The sequence below is a fragment of the Haplochromis burtoni genome, unplaced genomic scaffold (genome assembly GCF_018398535.1).
Source record: "Haplochromis burtoni strain Fernald_Lab_line unplaced genomic scaffold, NCSU_Asbu1 Contig_601, whole genome shotgun sequence".
In the NCBI taxonomy this organism is placed as follows: Eukaryota; Metazoa; Chordata; class Actinopteri; order Cichliformes; family Cichlidae; genus Haplochromis; species Haplochromis burtoni.
Window position 1 is genome coordinate 151,647 of NW_024582962.1, and position 15,873 is coordinate 167,519.

General features: G+C 47.6%; 1 protein-coding gene across 7 annotated transcripts in view; it reads left to right on the plus strand.

Moving 5' to 3' along the window:
* Positions 1 to 1,210: 1,210 nt before the first annotated feature.
* LOC102288660 (TBC1 domain family member 9B) overlaps positions 1,211 to 15,873 on the plus strand; it is a 16,080-nt gene continuing 1,417 nt past the window's right edge. Inside the window, exons 1-22 of one of the 7 annotated variants that reach the window (XM_005948645.3) lie at positions 3,858 to 4,499; positions 4,614 to 4,724; positions 5,842 to 5,960; positions 6,036 to 6,267; positions 8,852 to 9,110; positions 9,204 to 9,411; positions 9,557 to 9,754; positions 9,830 to 9,976; positions 10,055 to 10,205; positions 10,287 to 10,501; positions 10,670 to 10,787; positions 10,902 to 11,104; positions 11,210 to 11,292; positions 11,372 to 11,501; positions 13,042 to 13,140; positions 13,225 to 13,293; positions 13,879 to 14,119; positions 14,323 to 14,388; positions 14,717 to 14,785; positions 15,025 to 15,078; positions 15,379 to 15,417; positions 15,512 to 15,603. In XM_005948645.3, the coding sequence (XP_005948707.1) occupies positions 4,370 to 4,499; positions 4,614 to 4,724; positions 5,842 to 5,960; positions 6,036 to 6,267; positions 8,852 to 9,110; positions 9,204 to 9,411; positions 9,557 to 9,754; positions 9,830 to 9,976; positions 10,055 to 10,205; positions 10,287 to 10,501; positions 10,670 to 10,787; positions 10,902 to 11,104; positions 11,210 to 11,292; positions 11,372 to 11,501; positions 13,042 to 13,140; positions 13,225 to 13,293; positions 13,879 to 14,119; positions 14,323 to 14,388; positions 14,717 to 14,785; positions 15,025 to 15,078; positions 15,379 to 15,417; positions 15,512 to 15,603 (3,033 nt within the window). In that variant the 5' untranslated portion in view covers positions 3,858 to 4,369. Of the gene's footprint in view, positions 1,568 to 3,857; positions 4,500 to 4,613; positions 4,725 to 5,841; positions 5,961 to 6,035; positions 6,268 to 8,851; positions 9,111 to 9,203; positions 9,412 to 9,556; positions 9,977 to 10,054; positions 10,206 to 10,286; positions 10,502 to 10,669; positions 10,788 to 10,901; positions 11,105 to 11,209; positions 11,293 to 11,371; positions 11,502 to 13,041; positions 13,141 to 13,224; positions 13,294 to 13,878; positions 14,120 to 14,322; positions 14,411 to 14,716; positions 14,786 to 15,024; positions 15,079 to 15,378; positions 15,418 to 15,511; positions 15,604 to 15,873 lie in introns of those variants that run through there. The other 6 variants (XM_005948643.3, XM_005948642.3, XM_042214705.1 and 3 more) reach the window with 6 other exon arrangements.

A 15,873-nucleotide genomic window follows, 5' to 3' on the forward strand; every position in this document is an offset into this window, starting at 1 on the left:
CCACTTGCGGCTCTTTAGTCTTTATACTGCGGCTCCGTGGTTTGGAAAAATAAATTGTAAAAGTATTTAGCTGCATGAGGGCCACAGAGCGCTAATCGTTCAGGCTGGAGACTTTTTTGGCACTGGGATGATTGTGGCTGATTTTAGACAGGATGGGATCAAATCAAATCAAATCTAAATTTATTTATATAGCACATATTAAAAACAACAAAGTTGACCATAGTACTTCCCAGTCAGTAAAAGCATAAGACAATTAAAACAAAACAATAAGAAAACATAGCAAGAAACAATAGGTGACAACACAACAAGCCAGATAACAGCCAACTAGTTAGAATCAAAAGCCAAAGTAAAAAGAGGTTTTATAATGGGATTTAAAAGACTGGATAGACTCAGCGGTACGAATATGAACAGGGAGGTTATTCCGAAGTCTAGGTGCCACAGTTGCAAAGGCCCGGTCACCTCTCGACTTCACTCAAGACCTTGGATGTACTAGGAGCATCTGATTGGACGACCTTAGTGCTCTATTGGGATTGTACAAATGGAGAAGTGAAATTTTCTAGATCCTGGTGTTCAAATATGTCCCAGTCTGTCTGTGTGAAGCGGTCCTGTGATTTGAAGAGAGCATTTCCAGGTTGTAATGGTCTTTGTGGTGGGCCTGACACTGCGTCTGAGGGGGGTGTAGGCTGGGAGAGCAGGAGGGAGAGGTAGTTGGACTGACCGAGGTGGGGGAGGGGTATGGCTCTATGCATGCTTGATGTTGGAGTAAACATGGTCTAGAGTGTTCTCTCCTCTGGTGGGACATTCGACATGCTAATAGAACTTTGGGAGCACAGTCTTTACGTCGGCCTTAGTAAAGTCACCTGCAATTATGTGAACGCAGTCTGGGTAGGCCCGCCGCTGTTAACATGCTGGGAACTGATCTGATCTTTAGGCAGAAGTGCATCTGACACAACGCCTCTGACACGGTCCCTAAATACTGGAGCTCCTAAGTTCACGTGTGGGATCATGTAACCTATCACATGACTGTGGGGAAAGCTTGAACGTGGCTTTGTTCGGCTTTTTCTAAATTACATTTTCTTCTGCTGAAATGTAAACTTTAAGCGGTGTTTTTGTAAAATACATTCACAGCCCCTAACGCTGACAACAGCGCCCCCTGTTGTTTTTCGCTTTAACGTTTTATAAACTGCAGACATGTAAACGTCATGACGCAGCGGTCGCAGGGGGAGTGGCCTAACACCCGGTAGTAAAGTGCAGTCATCAGACTGAGTGAAAACAACAACATCAGCTCGATGTTTGCGTGACTCTCGCGGAGGCTTCAGCACCTTTTTCCTGCCGTTTCCCCGGGGGAGAGACAGCCCTCGCACGCCGACACTCCGGCCTCTGTCCCGCTGACTCCCCGGCCTGTGTTCCCCTGAGTCCCCGGAGGAGGGCCTTCGGCAGCGGGCAGAAATGTGGATCCACCCGGAGGAGGTGCTGCTGGCCGGGGCTCTGTGGGTGTCCGAGCGGGCGAACCCGTTCTTCGTCCTGCAGAGGAGGAGGGGGCACGGCCGCGGAGGGGGGCTCTCCGGTGAGCTGGTATTTCAAACATTAGTTCTGCGGCAGATGGAATAATCGATTAGTGATCGATCAGCTGAAACTTGAAGATCCGGGGGTGTTTGCTGTTTTGTACGGAAGCGTAGAGCTGCCACCCAGGCAAAAGAAAAATAAAAGTGTATCACGTTATAACGTGAAAGGTTTATTGTTCTAACAAGATACTTTTCCTGTTTGTACAAGATACTTTTCACGTTTGAACAACATAATATCACGTTCTTACAATATACATAATTATCACGTTCGTACAATATAATGTACGAACGTGATATTATGTTGTTCAAACGTGAAAAGTATATTGTACAAACACGATAGTATATTGTACAAACACGATAGTATATTGTACAAACAGGAAAAGTATCTTGTTAGAACAATAAACCTTTCACGTTATAACGTGATACACTTGTATTTTTCTTTTGCCTGGGTGGCAGCTCTACGCTTCCGTAGTTTTGTGAGTAGGTGATCTACGGGTTAATCAGGCACGAGCAAAGATGGAGGCAAAGTTTGTAAATGGTAAATGGCCTGTATTTGTATAGCGCTTTTCTAGTCCCTAAGGACCCCAAAGCGCTTTACTACGGAGCCCCCCAGGGGACATGGGAGAAAAAAAAATTGGGGAGGAAAAAAAAAAATTAGGGAGGAAAAAAAAAATTAAGACGGACTTTTGCGAGATCTCGCAAAAGTATTGCGAGCGCTCGCAAAAGTATTGCGAGCTCTCGCAAAAGTATTGCGAGATCTCGCAAAACTCCAACAATGGCGGCAGCTACTTAGTTGTAATATTACTCTTTCTGGGTCACAAAATACACTTTTAAGATATTTTGAGGCGCGAATGTAGTTGTGTAAACGTCAGATACCTGCTCGGTTTACAAGACATCACATATTTGCAAAAGAGCTCCGACGTTTTTGGAGATCTGACACCCACTAGCTCGAAGCTAACGGGAGGTCGAGACCTACTACAGCCGGGAGGAACACCGCTTTCCCGGCACATCACGGTTTTAGTAACGCAGTAACGCAGCGTTCCTACGGGAAAGTAACGGTAATCTAATTACCGTTTTTGCAATAGTAATCCCTTACTTTACTCGTTACTTGAAAAAAGTAATCAGATGGTAAATGGTAAATGGCCTGCATTTGTATAGCGCTTTTCTAGTCCCTAAGGACCCCAAAGCGCTTCACACTACATTCAGTCATTCACCCATTCACACACACATTCACACACTGGCGATGGCAAGCTACATTGTAGCCACAGCCACCCTGGGGCGCACTGACAGAGGCGAGGCTGCCGGACACTGGCGCTACCTGGCCCTCTGACCACCACCAGCAGGCAACGGGTGAAGTGTCTTGCTCAAGGACACAACGACCGAGACTGTCCAAGCCGGGGCTCGAACCGGCAACCTTCCGATTACAAGGCGAACGCCCAACTCTTGAGCCACGATCGCCCGTGTCTACAGGGTAAAAATGCGGTTTGAACTTTAGCACACATCAGCAAATTTCCACGTGATTGAACGTGATGCTGTGCAGCTAACCCTAACCCGGAGATCACCGTTAGCTCACACAGTGCTGTAAAATAACTGCCCGTCTGCCGTACCAACATGGCTGCTGAGTGACCTGCACACTCAGCCCGCATGCTGCTGTCTGTTAGATTTAACTGCATGGATGTGTCTGAGGTGGAGTTCCTGCAGATTGTGTTCATTCGTGCTGTGCAGAAAGTGACTTGCAGTTCGAAAACCAGCTGACAGGAAGTATGATTCATGGTCTGACCGCAGGATGCAAGAAAGGTCCTCAGGGGTCAGCTGACAGGAGTGTTTACTGTCCCGGTAATCGAGTTTGTTGGGTTGAAAGGTCATAGTGTTTTTAAAGGAGTGGGGGTGGACAGGTGGGAGGCCTGTTCAGCATATCACAGGTGTCTCATGAATTGTTCATAAGTGGCTGAAAGCATGGAGATGAAATGGGAAGATGAGCAGAGATGCAGCGAAACAAGAACATATACAGGGCTGGGGTGGCGGGTTGTTTCATCATCGCAGCAACGTGAGGAAGAAGGCCCACTGTCCAAGTGAAAGGTAAAGAGAAGAATCAGGAACAGAAAGGTTAGAGTTTAAAAGGGCTGAGCAGCTGTGGTTCAGCCTGCAGGACGACGACGAGGAGGTCTCACTGATGCTGCCACAGGGAGGTGCAGCAAAGCTTCACATGGAGCCAGAACATGGAGGAACAATCAGAGGTGAAGACCACACAGCAGCAGAGACCCACCCTGAGCTGAGGTGCGTGTGTGCTCAGTGTGGAGAGGATCCTCCATGATAATCTTAATGTTGCAATTGGTTTAATTTGTAAATGAAAAGAATCTGTGGTCGGGGGCGCTGGTTTGACAAGGCTGCAGTAACGCCCAAGACGACCTGGGGCAGGTGATCAGGGAGAACAGGTGTGTCGCCCTGCACTGTATGTGTAGCTGGCTCAATGGGAGACAATGCTCTCATAGAACGATGAATTCATATGCACGGTATAACTAATTAAAAATTTTGAGAGTTTTTTAAAATTACGTTCAGCTGGTGGACGTGTACATGAGGTCACCACTGAAATGATGAAACACAGTAATGACCTGGATGCTGCTGGGAGTTGGTTTAAATCATTAAATGAATTATTTAATAGGTTTTCAGGTGCGAGTCCACCTGGGGAACCAGAGCAATCAGGGCCAGCGATTGTAGCACCATAACAGTTTGACAGAGGACCAATCAGGTGTGACTTGCACTTGTAGTTAAATTGCAGAGGGAACCATGATGTTAGACTAGAGATGTCTTTCAGCTCTGTGACTGTCTCTGAAACTCGGACCGACTCGGCTCTGACGTGTCTGAGCTCTGCCTTCAACAGCTGTTCAGTCAGAACAGAACAAATAACTGTCTCCCAAAATCAGAACCATGAAGGTCTGGAACAAGAAATGCTCTCTGATATGGTCCAAGTCCAGAACACCTTCAATCCAAACACTGATCAGATCCAGATAACTGCCCAAGTTGCTTCACCTGTCTGTCTCTGTGCAGGTCTCCTGGTTGGGACTCTGGATGTGGTTCTGGACTCCAGTGCCCGGGTAGCACCATACAGGATCCTGCTGCAGACTGCGGACTCTCAGATCTACTGGAACATCGCTTGTGGTGAGTGGACCTCGTCGAGCTACGACCGTGAATCCAGAAAATGTCATTTCTGGTCATGTTTACAGGTAAACGTGTAGAAACACAAAGGCGGAAGTCATAAAGCAGAGCGGCGCTCCGATGCAATGCGCTCGGGTTGATGCTTCCAGCAGTTTAACTTGCGGCCTTCGACCGCTGCGGTTAAAGATCTCTAACATAAGAAGTTGCTCGTCATTTTGGTGTGACAGTCACCATCCCCGAGGTGAGGAGACTTGCTGAGCCAGCTCACCTGCTGCAGAGCTTTTTCAGTCCAGTTTTATTTAAGAAGTGTGAAATCTTAGTAACAGCTGCCTGGAAAAAGCTTCATATTGTGAGGTAAGAACTCCACAATAGCTCGACGATTAACAGGTGTATTTTCCCCAAAGCTCCTGTTGGCCGGTCTGTTCCCATGTTGGCTTCAAAAGCATGTTTGTTTGTGGTGTCAGTGCTGCCGTCACACTGTCACATGACCGCCGAGCTCAGTGATCACTGCCTCTGAGAGCCTCCAAAGAGTTCTGATGCATGAACCTCTTGTAATGACCTGGAGGTCACAGTGGACTGTGACCTCAAACAGATGGAGAACATTTTGTCCTCAGTCTGCACAAAATATCTGCTGCCGTCGCTCGAAAGACCTCTGACTGGTGAGGGGGAGGATGTGACCTCTAACAGAAACTCACAAGTTCATCGTCACTGAGGTCGACACCATGGGCTGAGGATGTCTCCTGTCCAAAGATTGCCCAGATTATCCTTAACTTGATGATATCATAGTGGCTGTAAGCATGTTGGTTAATTTCAGTTAACGTAACCGTGACTCTGTGGTCCAGCTCCACTTTAACAGCTCGGGCTAAGATCTAAATAATTTCACAGATTTGTAGTTACCTGGTTAGCTCACCTGCAGCATTCCCGGTGGACGGCGCTAATCTAAGAAGCTAATATGAATTTCACTGAAGAAAAGGTCGTCGGCTTTCATTTGTAGTTTGCGTTCTTTGTTTTTGCGTAATGACATCACAGGCACTGATTGGCTGATTGTGTCAGGTGTGTAACATCTAATTGTGTCGTGTGAGAGGAGCCACCTGGTTAAACCCTCAGCTGTGTCTTGCAGGTTCATCTAGGAAAGAGATCACTGAGCACTGGGATTGGCTGGAAGCCAATCTCCTCCAGACCATCTCCATCTTTGACAACGACGAAGACATCACCACCTTCGTCAAAGGAAAGATCTCTGTATGTCACCTCCTATTTGTTCAGGCTGTCTGTTTTTTGCTGTGTGCTGTTGCTGAGTGATGTCACTTCCTGCAGGGCATCATTGCGGAGGAGAACCGGTTAAAGCCCGGAGAGGAGCACGAGGAGGACAGCGGGAAGTTTCGGGAGGCAGAGTTGAAGATGAGGAAGCTGTTTGGCATGCCTGAGGAGGAGAAGCTGGTGAATTATTACTCCTGCAGCTACTGGAAGGGCCGAGTGCCACGACAGGGCTGGCTCTACCTGTCCGTCAACCACCTGTGCTTCTACTCCTTCCTGCTTGGAAAGGAAGGTACGAGCAGCCAATCACAGGCCAGCATTTAGTCTTGTTTTTACACTGAATGCTTTGTTGCTTAAAGCTCAAAGAGAGAGCTCAGACATAAAACAGCTGGATCATATACACCTGACTGAACAGCAGAGACCAAAGTTAGAGGATAAAGTACTCCTTTTTCTTCTCTTGTTGATGATCCTGACGTGAAGGAATCGATTCTGTGGGCGTGTTTTACCAAGATTTGATATAAAACAACCAGGGCAGAATGTTTGAGTTGGTCCAGATAGATCATAAAAACGACTGCACCCACAGGAAGTGCTAAGGTTTGTGTCTTGTGTGGCTTCAGGTCTTACTCAGAATCAAGGTTCTTGCACATTCTTTCTTTGTGTGAGGTTGGTTTGAGCTCATTCTTGCCTCCATCTCGCCCACACTTTGATACCTGGACCTGGTTTCTTTGATTTTATCAGCTGTAGCTTTGTCCCCAGAGGTCTTCCAGGTTCTCTTGGGTTTGGATCAGGACTCTGGGTCAGCTGTGAGGATTATGTTGTAAAATAACTGTGTGAAGGAACGGACCCTGCTTCAGAGTAAGACCTGAAGCCACATAAGACACAAACCTCAGCACTTCCTGTGGGTGCAGTCGTTTTTATGATCTATCTGGACCAACTCAAACATTCTGCCCTCACTGAAGGTTCTCCTCACATCATATGTTCCCATCAGCCTTTCTGGTCGTTCTCTTGATCGTAGAACGGGTCAGTGCAGAACATACACGCATCCATTCATTTCCTATCTTTTTTTATGCTTGTGTGCGTTTGAGTCACGGCGGCAGCAGCCTAAGAAAAGTTTTCCTGTCCTGCCTCTCCCTGGCCACTTCCTCTCTCTTATCCAGGGGGACACCGAGATGTTCCCAGGCAGGGGTGGTCCTGGCCTGTTTGGTGCCCTGGGCGAACACTTTCTCTATGCCATGAGTCCCACTCACAGAGAATTGGGGAATGGCTGCAATCACAGCATTGTAACACGGTGACAGATGTACCCTTAGGCCCCCTCCTCGATTCAGATGGTCTTTGCTGGCCCTACTTATGAATGTTGTTTCAGGATACATAATACCTGCCATTATCCAAAGACACATCTGCTTACCTGTGTCTGACCTTCTCTTGTCCACCTTCCATCAGTAATTTTGCACTCCAGTATTAACACAAACCCCACAACATAAACTAATAGACCTACACCTTGGATAGGGTCTTTCTTTCTGGGATTGCACACAACCCAGAAAAAGTCATTTATGCTTAATGGACTTGGATTGACAACATAATGAATGAAATGTGCACTATTTGGAAGCAGCCCGCCCCGTCCCCTTTCGACAAGTTGTGTGTGAGACTTCAGCACAGCATCAGCAGCAAGCCCGAGGGCCCTCGCGTTCATTTTTCGTGTAATGTGTGTGAAAGAATTTAGAAAACGCAGTCGAATGCCTTCTCCAAGTGCACAAAACACATGGACTAGATCGCCAAACTCCCAGGCACCCTAAAATATCCTCCAGAGGATAAAGAGCTGGTCCAGTGTTCCACAACCTGGACAGGTACTACATTTGATGGTCGGGCTGTCCTCTCAAGCATCCTGGCACAAAACGTCCAGTGGAGGCTGAGGAGTGTGAGGCCCCTGAACCTGATGTTCAGGTTCAGGGGCTTTTACAGATTACAGGTAACTCACCTTGGAGTCCAGGGAGTGCTTTTAAATACCTTCTATCACTCTGTGGTGGCATCTGTCATTTTTTTACAGTGTTGTATGTTGGAGCAGCAGTTTATCAGCGGCTGAGAGGAAGAGGTTGGATAAACTCATCAGGAAGGTCAGCTCTGTTCTGGGATGCACCCTGGACCCAGTGCAGGTGGTGGGAGACAGAAGGACTCTGGCCAAAATAACATCTCTGATGGACATAGTCTCCCACCCCATGCATGTAAATGTTGCTGAACTGCAGAGCTCCTTCAGTGACAGACTGCTGCGTCCTCGATGCATGAAGCTGCAGATCCTTCCTCCCTGCAGCTGTCAGACTGTACAATCAGAACTGCTCCCAACAAACATAGATGTTTACATCAGTGCTGTAACTGCACTATTTTATCAAGCGATTCACACTAAACCTGGTTTGCCTCTTATCTGTATTTAATTTAATTTTAATTTAATTTAATTTAATAACGGTACAGTACTCTGTTTTTGGTAACCATTGTCCTTGATGTAAATATGTTTCTGTTCTTGTGTTTGTTTGTATATGTGTCTTTCTGGCTGCTGTTACATCCAAATTTCCCCTTGTGGGACAATTAAAGGATTATTCTATTCTATTCTATTCTATTCTTGACCAGGTAACAAAAACTCATTGTCCTTCAGGGTCTTTTGTTTTCAGATTTAGGAGAACCTTGAATCAGAACTAGTAGTATGTTGAAAATGTCAGAAAACCTAGGTTTTTCTCTACTTTTGGTCTCTACTGTAGAAACCCGTGCATTGTCTTAACCAGCTCTGCGTGCTGGAGCTTCTCCCAGCTGTCTTTATGTGTGAGAGGTGGGGTTTAGAAGCATTCAGAAATTCTTTGTTGATGTCATCCTGTGACCTCTGACCTCAGTGACTCTGGTGGTGCCATGGACCGAGGTGACGCGGCTGGAGAAGAACGCCACCCTGCTGTTTCCAGAGAGTGTCCGCGTGAGCACTCGCGACACCGAACATTTCTTCTCAATGTTTCTCAACATCAACGACACCTTCAAGTTGATGGAGCAACTCGCTAACATTGCCATGCGCCAGCTGCTCGACAACGAGGCATTTGCTGCCGACTTGTCGCTGCCCAAACCCAGCAAAACGTTGAAGAACGTCTCTGCGCTGAAGAGGTGTCCCTCTGTTTGCACCAGACGGGTTTCTTTTCCTTAAGTCTGTTTTCAGCGCACTCTTGGTTACCATCAACATCTGTCTCTTGTCTGCAGGGATCTGGACGCCCGAGCGAAGAATGAGCGATACCGGGCGATGTTTCGGCTGACGCAGGAGGAGCGGCTTGACGGACACACGGACTGCACCCTGTGGACGCCGTTCGCAAAGATGCATGTTGTCGGACAGCTCTTCATCTCCAACAACTACATCTGCTTCAGCAGCAAAGAAGAAGACCTGTGTCAGCTCATCATACCCCTCCGAGAGGTGAGCTGGGTCAGCTGGTGCTGCAGGAAGTGGATGAGCTGTGGTCAGAGGTCACATGATGGCTACAACATCACATATTACAGAGTGTTGCAGATGAACACAAATACTTTCATACTGTGGTCACTTTACCCATCGTCCTCTGCAGGTCTCCATTGTGGAGAAGGCGGACAGCAGCAGTGTCCTTCCCTGCCCTGTCTCCATCAGCACCAAGAACAAGATGAACTTCCTGTTTGCCAACCTCAAAGACAGGGACTTCCTGGTCCAACGTATTTCTGACTTCCTGCAGCGAACCCCGGACAGCTCGTGGGGTGACACCAATCCGCTGTCTCAGATTAGTCAATCGGTATGTCCATCACAGGCTCGTACCATGGTTCAGCTGCTTTCACAGAGTCCTCATGGTTTTTGTTCTTGTCCTCAGGCGTCCTCCTCCGTACCCCCATCTTCTTCTCCAGGTTCTGAGTCCGTTCAGAAGGCACGCCATTATCACCCTGGCCTACCCACAGCCATCCAGGGTCTCCTGCAGCTCTACCACCGAGACGACCCAGAGGACCTGGGACCCAAAGCCGTGAGTACAGATCCGCTCAGTACTCAGCAGTACTGTCCAGGCAGTCCTGGTACTGATCCCATTTCCTCCCTCCTGCAGATGAGGGAGAAGATGAAGGAGGAGTCATGGAACATCCATTTCTTAGAGTTTGGTCGAGGCGTCTGCATGTACCGGACTTCCAGAACCAGAGAACTGGTCCTCAATGGGATCCCAGAGCGCCTGAGAGGGGAGCTGTGGCTGCTGTTCTCTGGTTCGTGTTTAATCGTCATCCATCCATGAATTTCTGTTTATGCTCATTTTCGCATACTCATCTGTCCTCCCGTCCATCCAGGAGCGCAAAACGAAATGGCGACCCACCCTGGTTACTATGGTGAACTGGTGGAACAGGCCATGGGGCTATGCTCATTAGCTACTGAGGAGATTGAGCGCGACCTTCACCGCTCGATGCCTGAACACCGAGCCTTCCAGAATGAGATGGGCATTGCTGCCCTGCGCCGCGTCCTCACCGCATACGCCCACCGCAACCCGGGCATCGGATATTGCCAGGTACTCCCATAAAGCAAAATGAAACAGAAGCGTTGTGTTTCCCCATCAAGCTCAGCCGGGTGCCTGAAACAACCCCCTGACACAGCTGATGACGTCTGCACTAACATGATGTGTAAGGCGTGAGGTGGTGTCTGTTTGTTGTTTCTGACCTTCTGTCTCCTCCACCAGGCAATGAACATCGTCACCTCTGTCCTGCTGCTCTACTGCACCGAGGAAGAGGCCTTCTGGCTGCTGGTGGCGCTGTGTGAGCGTATGCTGCCCGACTACTACAACACCCGAGTTGTAGGTCAGTAGAAGGCAGGGTCACAGCACCAGAGTAGATCCATCCTCTGGTGGAGACGGGTCTGAGGAGTCCTCCTTAGGCTTGGGGTTAGTGACGTGGTTTCCGTATGTCCTGCAGGAGCGCTGGTGGATCAGGGGGTGTTTGAGGAGCTGACCCGGTCCTTCCTCCCCCTGCTCTATGAACACATGCAAGAGCTGGGGGTCATCTCCACCATCAGCCTGTCCTGGTTCCTTACCCTCTTCCTGTCTGTGATGCCCTTCGACAGCGCCGTCCTGTTGGTCGACTGCTTCTTCTATGAGGGCATCAAGGTCATCTTTCTGGTAGGAGTGCTGATGGACCCAGGGACACCCACAGATCCATTATTTTGGATGTGAATGAGATTGTGCTATAGCTGAATGACTTCCAGTCTCTAAATGTACCCGCAGGTGGCGCTGGCTGTCCTCCATGACAACATGGATGCCCTGCTCTCCTGTAGCGACGAGGGAGAGGCCATGACCATCCTGGGCAGGTACGAGTCCAGAGCCAGAATCGGCTCACTCCGAACTGTTCTGTGTACACCTGAGGAATAAATCCAACTTGTGTTGCAGGTACCTGGATAATGTGGTCAATAAACAGACGGTGGCTCCGCCCATCCCTCACCCGCACGCCCAGCTGACAAGTGGAGACGAGCCGACGCCTGAAATCGATGTCTTTGACCTCATAAAGTCATCGTACGAGGTGATGCCAGAGTGGTGGTGGTGGGGGGGGGGAGGGGGAGGAGAGGTCACTAAGCTTTCTCACTGGGATAAATCCAGACGAATGACGTGAAGGTCAGAACCTAGAAAAACAGACTACTTTATGTAGACAGCCAATAAAACGATCAGAGCTCTACGTTGTGACTGATGTTGGAAACGTAAATGTTTTCTAACATTTAATGAATTATTCCACCTTAAGAACACGCTGCTTGCTGCCTTTGAGCTGCACGTTAGGTCTTCACCCAGAGCTGCAGGAGGAAGGGCCACAAACCCCACAGAGTCAAACACACACGGAGTACAAGAGGAATAAAGGACGATATAAATCACAAAATTTTTACATTTTCTGTAAATTCTGTGAATTTCGGCAGCTCAACTTGCGTGAAATGTTTCCAGCTGGGCGTTGCGTACCTGGAGTCGAGTGTTTTAATTGAAACGATACATTTTTAGACATAAGTTGTAACGGCCGCCGTTTTCTTTGTGAGTATTTCTTACACGGCGTGCTGCGGGGAAAAGCCTGTTCTAACGTTTGAGTCTAAGGTTTATTTTTTTAGCACCTGGCGGCTCTTTTTACTTCTCATCCATAAATACTCTGCATCTTTCACGTGATTCAGTTTATTTTGAAAAGTCTCAACAGGATTTTGAGCTTTATTGTGAAGGGTTTATGTGGAAAATAAACAAGCGGACATGTGATGCGGTTACCGTCGTTGTTGCTAACGACAACGCATAAAAACAAGCACTTCTGTCTGTAGTGTGGTTATATTAAATATAAGAGAACTTTAAAGAAAGAGAGAGCTTTAAGAAATTAATATGGCCACTACAGTGACCATCAAAATAATGAACAAATATTGCCGTAAACAGTTTATTTTGCGACACCATGAAACAAACGATAGCGTAAAATGAAACTATAGACGTTTTTATATCGTCATCCGATACATATCGTTATATCGAACAGCCCTAGCGGCCAACACATCAGGACGGTTAGCCCCGTGGGGTCCACCTCCACACTAAAGGTTTAGTGCTGCTCGAGCGAAGCGATTCTCCAGGACTTTTTCATTTCAAGAGTACAAATAAAATATTCACCGTTAACTTAACTGGCTGAAAGTCAGCTGTCACATTAAGGGCTGTGGTTGTGACCTTTCAATATGAAGCATCTTAAGGCCACTGTTATTGTGATTTGGCACTGTGTGAAAAAACCTGAATCGAAAATAGGGTTGAATAGATGACGGTCTGCACCTAGGCAGAGACCCTCAAACACCAATGTTGGGTTTTTGTACTGAACATGAACTACTGTATTATTGGGCTTAATGCACCCAGAGTGGACTGTAAAGCTCTGTGGGTGGTCTAACAGTCCACACTACCTGTTGAGAGCGGCGCCAAACTGACTGAGTCTTTCTCGTTCCCTACATGAGCTGATGGATCTTCCTCGGCAGGTTGATGAGCAGGTTTGGTGGTGCAGGAAGGATGTTTGTGATGAAAGGCGTCCTCTTCTCTGAGGTAACTGCAGCTTCTTCTTCTCTGTGCAGAAGTTTGGCAGTCTGCGCTCTGATGTCATTGAGCAGATGAGGTTCAAGCAGAGGTTAAAGGTCATCCAGTCCCTGGAGGACACTGCCAAGAGAAGTGTGGTGGGTGTTTTCACGAGCTTATACAGCGTGTTAATGAAGACATTGAGCTCACAGGTGTGTGTGTGTGTGTGCGTGTGCGTGCAGGTGAGAGCGATGATGACGGAGTCAGCCTTCAGTATTGAAGAGCTGGAGGAGCTCTACTGTCTGTTCAAGGTGAGTTCATGTTTGTTACACGGTTCCTGTGCTGACCTGATGTTCAGGTGTGAAATAAACCAAAAACCTTTTTTCACCAATTCTGTTAGAAAGTGTTTCAGCAAATAGGACGAAACCTCCTCATCGTCCTGCAGGCTGATCCAGAGCTGCTCAGCCTTTTACACTCTAGTCTTTCTGCTCCTGGGTGCTCTGAGTTTGCTCTGTGAGACAGCAAGCCTTCTCGGAGGGTCTTCCTCACTTGGCTGTATGCTGTGATGAAGGAAAGCACCCCTTCCCACAGCCTTTTGATGTTCTTGTTTCTACTTCTGGACCAAAGTGTTGATGTGTCCTTTCCCGGTGTTCTCGTTGTTCCTGTCTAACAGTAGCTTCCATCACGTCTGATTACTTATGAAGAAATGTAGGTGTAACCCGCGCCTGTTTATCAGACAGGAAGTGACCTTGTTTTTGTGTGACCCTGCAAGAGTCAGAACTTCATTTTTTCCTTTTTCAAATCTGTTCTGTGACGTAAACATTGCTCTACCTGTATGTTCAAGCATGTTACTGCCTCTAACCCCGCCTCCTTTTTTGTCCATTCTGCCGATCCAGTCCAAACACATGACCAGCTGTTACTGGGGTTCCAGCAGCTCTGCCGCTGAGCGTCACGATCCCAGCCTGCCGTACTTGGAGCAGTACCGCATCGACCTGCTTCAGTTCCGTCAGCTCTTCGTCTCGCTCGCTCCCTGGGTCTGCGGAGGGCATAACCCAACCCTGTCGGCCCGCCTCTTCAGGCTGCTGGACCAGAATCAGGATGGGCTAGTCAACTTTAAAGAGTTCATCACCGGACTGAGTGAGCCCAGATTACAGCCTCAGATTACATATTACATATGCAGATCATAGATTAGTGATCCAAACGACAGATTACAGATCTAGATTAGCACTTCAGAAAATAGATTACAGATCGACAATCCAAAGTACATATTATATATTACAGGTCAAGATTAGAGCTTCAGGTTGCAGAGCTCCACAGGTCTTGGTGTGTTTGTTTTGCAGGTGGGATGTATCACGGGGACATGACGGAAAAACTGAAGCTACTGTACAAGCTCCACCTACCTCCAGGTAACACAGCTCACCTGTACAGGTGAGTGTAACCCTGAATCATGAGATCAGCTCTTCCTTATTCTGCACTGATCCGGTTTTGGTCCTGATGAATTCTGTAACCCGCTGGCCGTGACGTCAGAGGTTCCAGCCTTTACACTGTCAGATTTTTGGAGCCAAACCCAGCGTGGTGGACCAGGTGTGAATGGGGTTGAAGTCGGGTTTTGGGTCTCTGTGGGGTCTCCTGGTTTTGAAGGGTGGTAAATTGAGAGCTGGTGAGAACTGAATGGATCAAAGACTGAACCACAGGTGGAGAACCTGCGACTCACCTGCTGCTTGTTTGTTTTAGCTCTGTGTCCAGAGGAGGCGGAGTCTGCTCTAGAGGCCACGCAGTTCTTCACCGAGGAGGAACCTCGAGGTACACACACACACACACACACACACACACATCTGTTGTCACTTCCTGTTAAAATGGAGTTCTTCCTCCCTGCTGTTCAGAGAGGATCCTGTGGTTGTCGGTAATCGTTGAGTCTGCATGAAGCTTAACTCGAACTGATCAATCTGCATGAACAAACCTTGGATTAACACACCTGAACATTTCACTCTGCTTCTCCTTCCTCTTTTCCTTCTTCCTCTTCCTGTGATGTTTCCTTCCAGAAGCTTCCTACTTCTCTGATCAGAATGCATTGCGGCAGCAGGAAGTGACACCAGGTTTGTGTCTGCTTGGTTTGAGGGTTAGGGATGTTACTCTGCTGCCAAGTTATTCTAATGTTTTTCTCGTGTTTTTGTGATGATGATCATAACATTAGCAGATAATTTGAAAATTTCTGGCTAAGCTATCAGGTGAATTCCTCAGCGTTAGCTAAGCTTAGAAGACCGTCAGCTCAGGATTGAATTTAACCTGGAAAATGAGGTCATGGTGACCTCATCCATCTTTAGACCGCCTGTTCCATTCTCACATTTAACCCCAAAGTTTGATAATGAGGATGATGATGATCTCTATCTGAACAGGTGAGGAGCCAAAAGATGGAGACAGTGAGGAGAAAAAAGGTAACTTGACCTCCCTGACTCGAGTCTTTAAGGAGGAGGAATCACTCTGAGGCTTGGCCCAATCGTTTGACCCCTGACCTTTGGTCTGTTTTAGAGGTGAAGGACTACAGGTACTACCTGAGGATGTGGGCCAAGGAGAAGGAGACCAAGAGAGAGACCATCAAAGACCTGCCGAGGATGAACCAGGTGAGAATGTGAGGTGTCACACCGTTTTTTACAGACACAAGTGTGACACGCAGGTAGCAAGGATGGTTCAAACCAGGTATCTAAGGGTGTGTTAAAGGCAGCGTGCACCTGGACAGGTCGCCACAGAGAGACTGATTAATTTTAATAAAATTAAGTAATTAGTGTTTTTTTTCTTAGTCCTGGTGGGGAGAGGAAGCCACAAACAAGCATACAAGTAAAATATCCTGTACAGCTGTGTGTCTGTTATTGTATATATTTATATATATATAT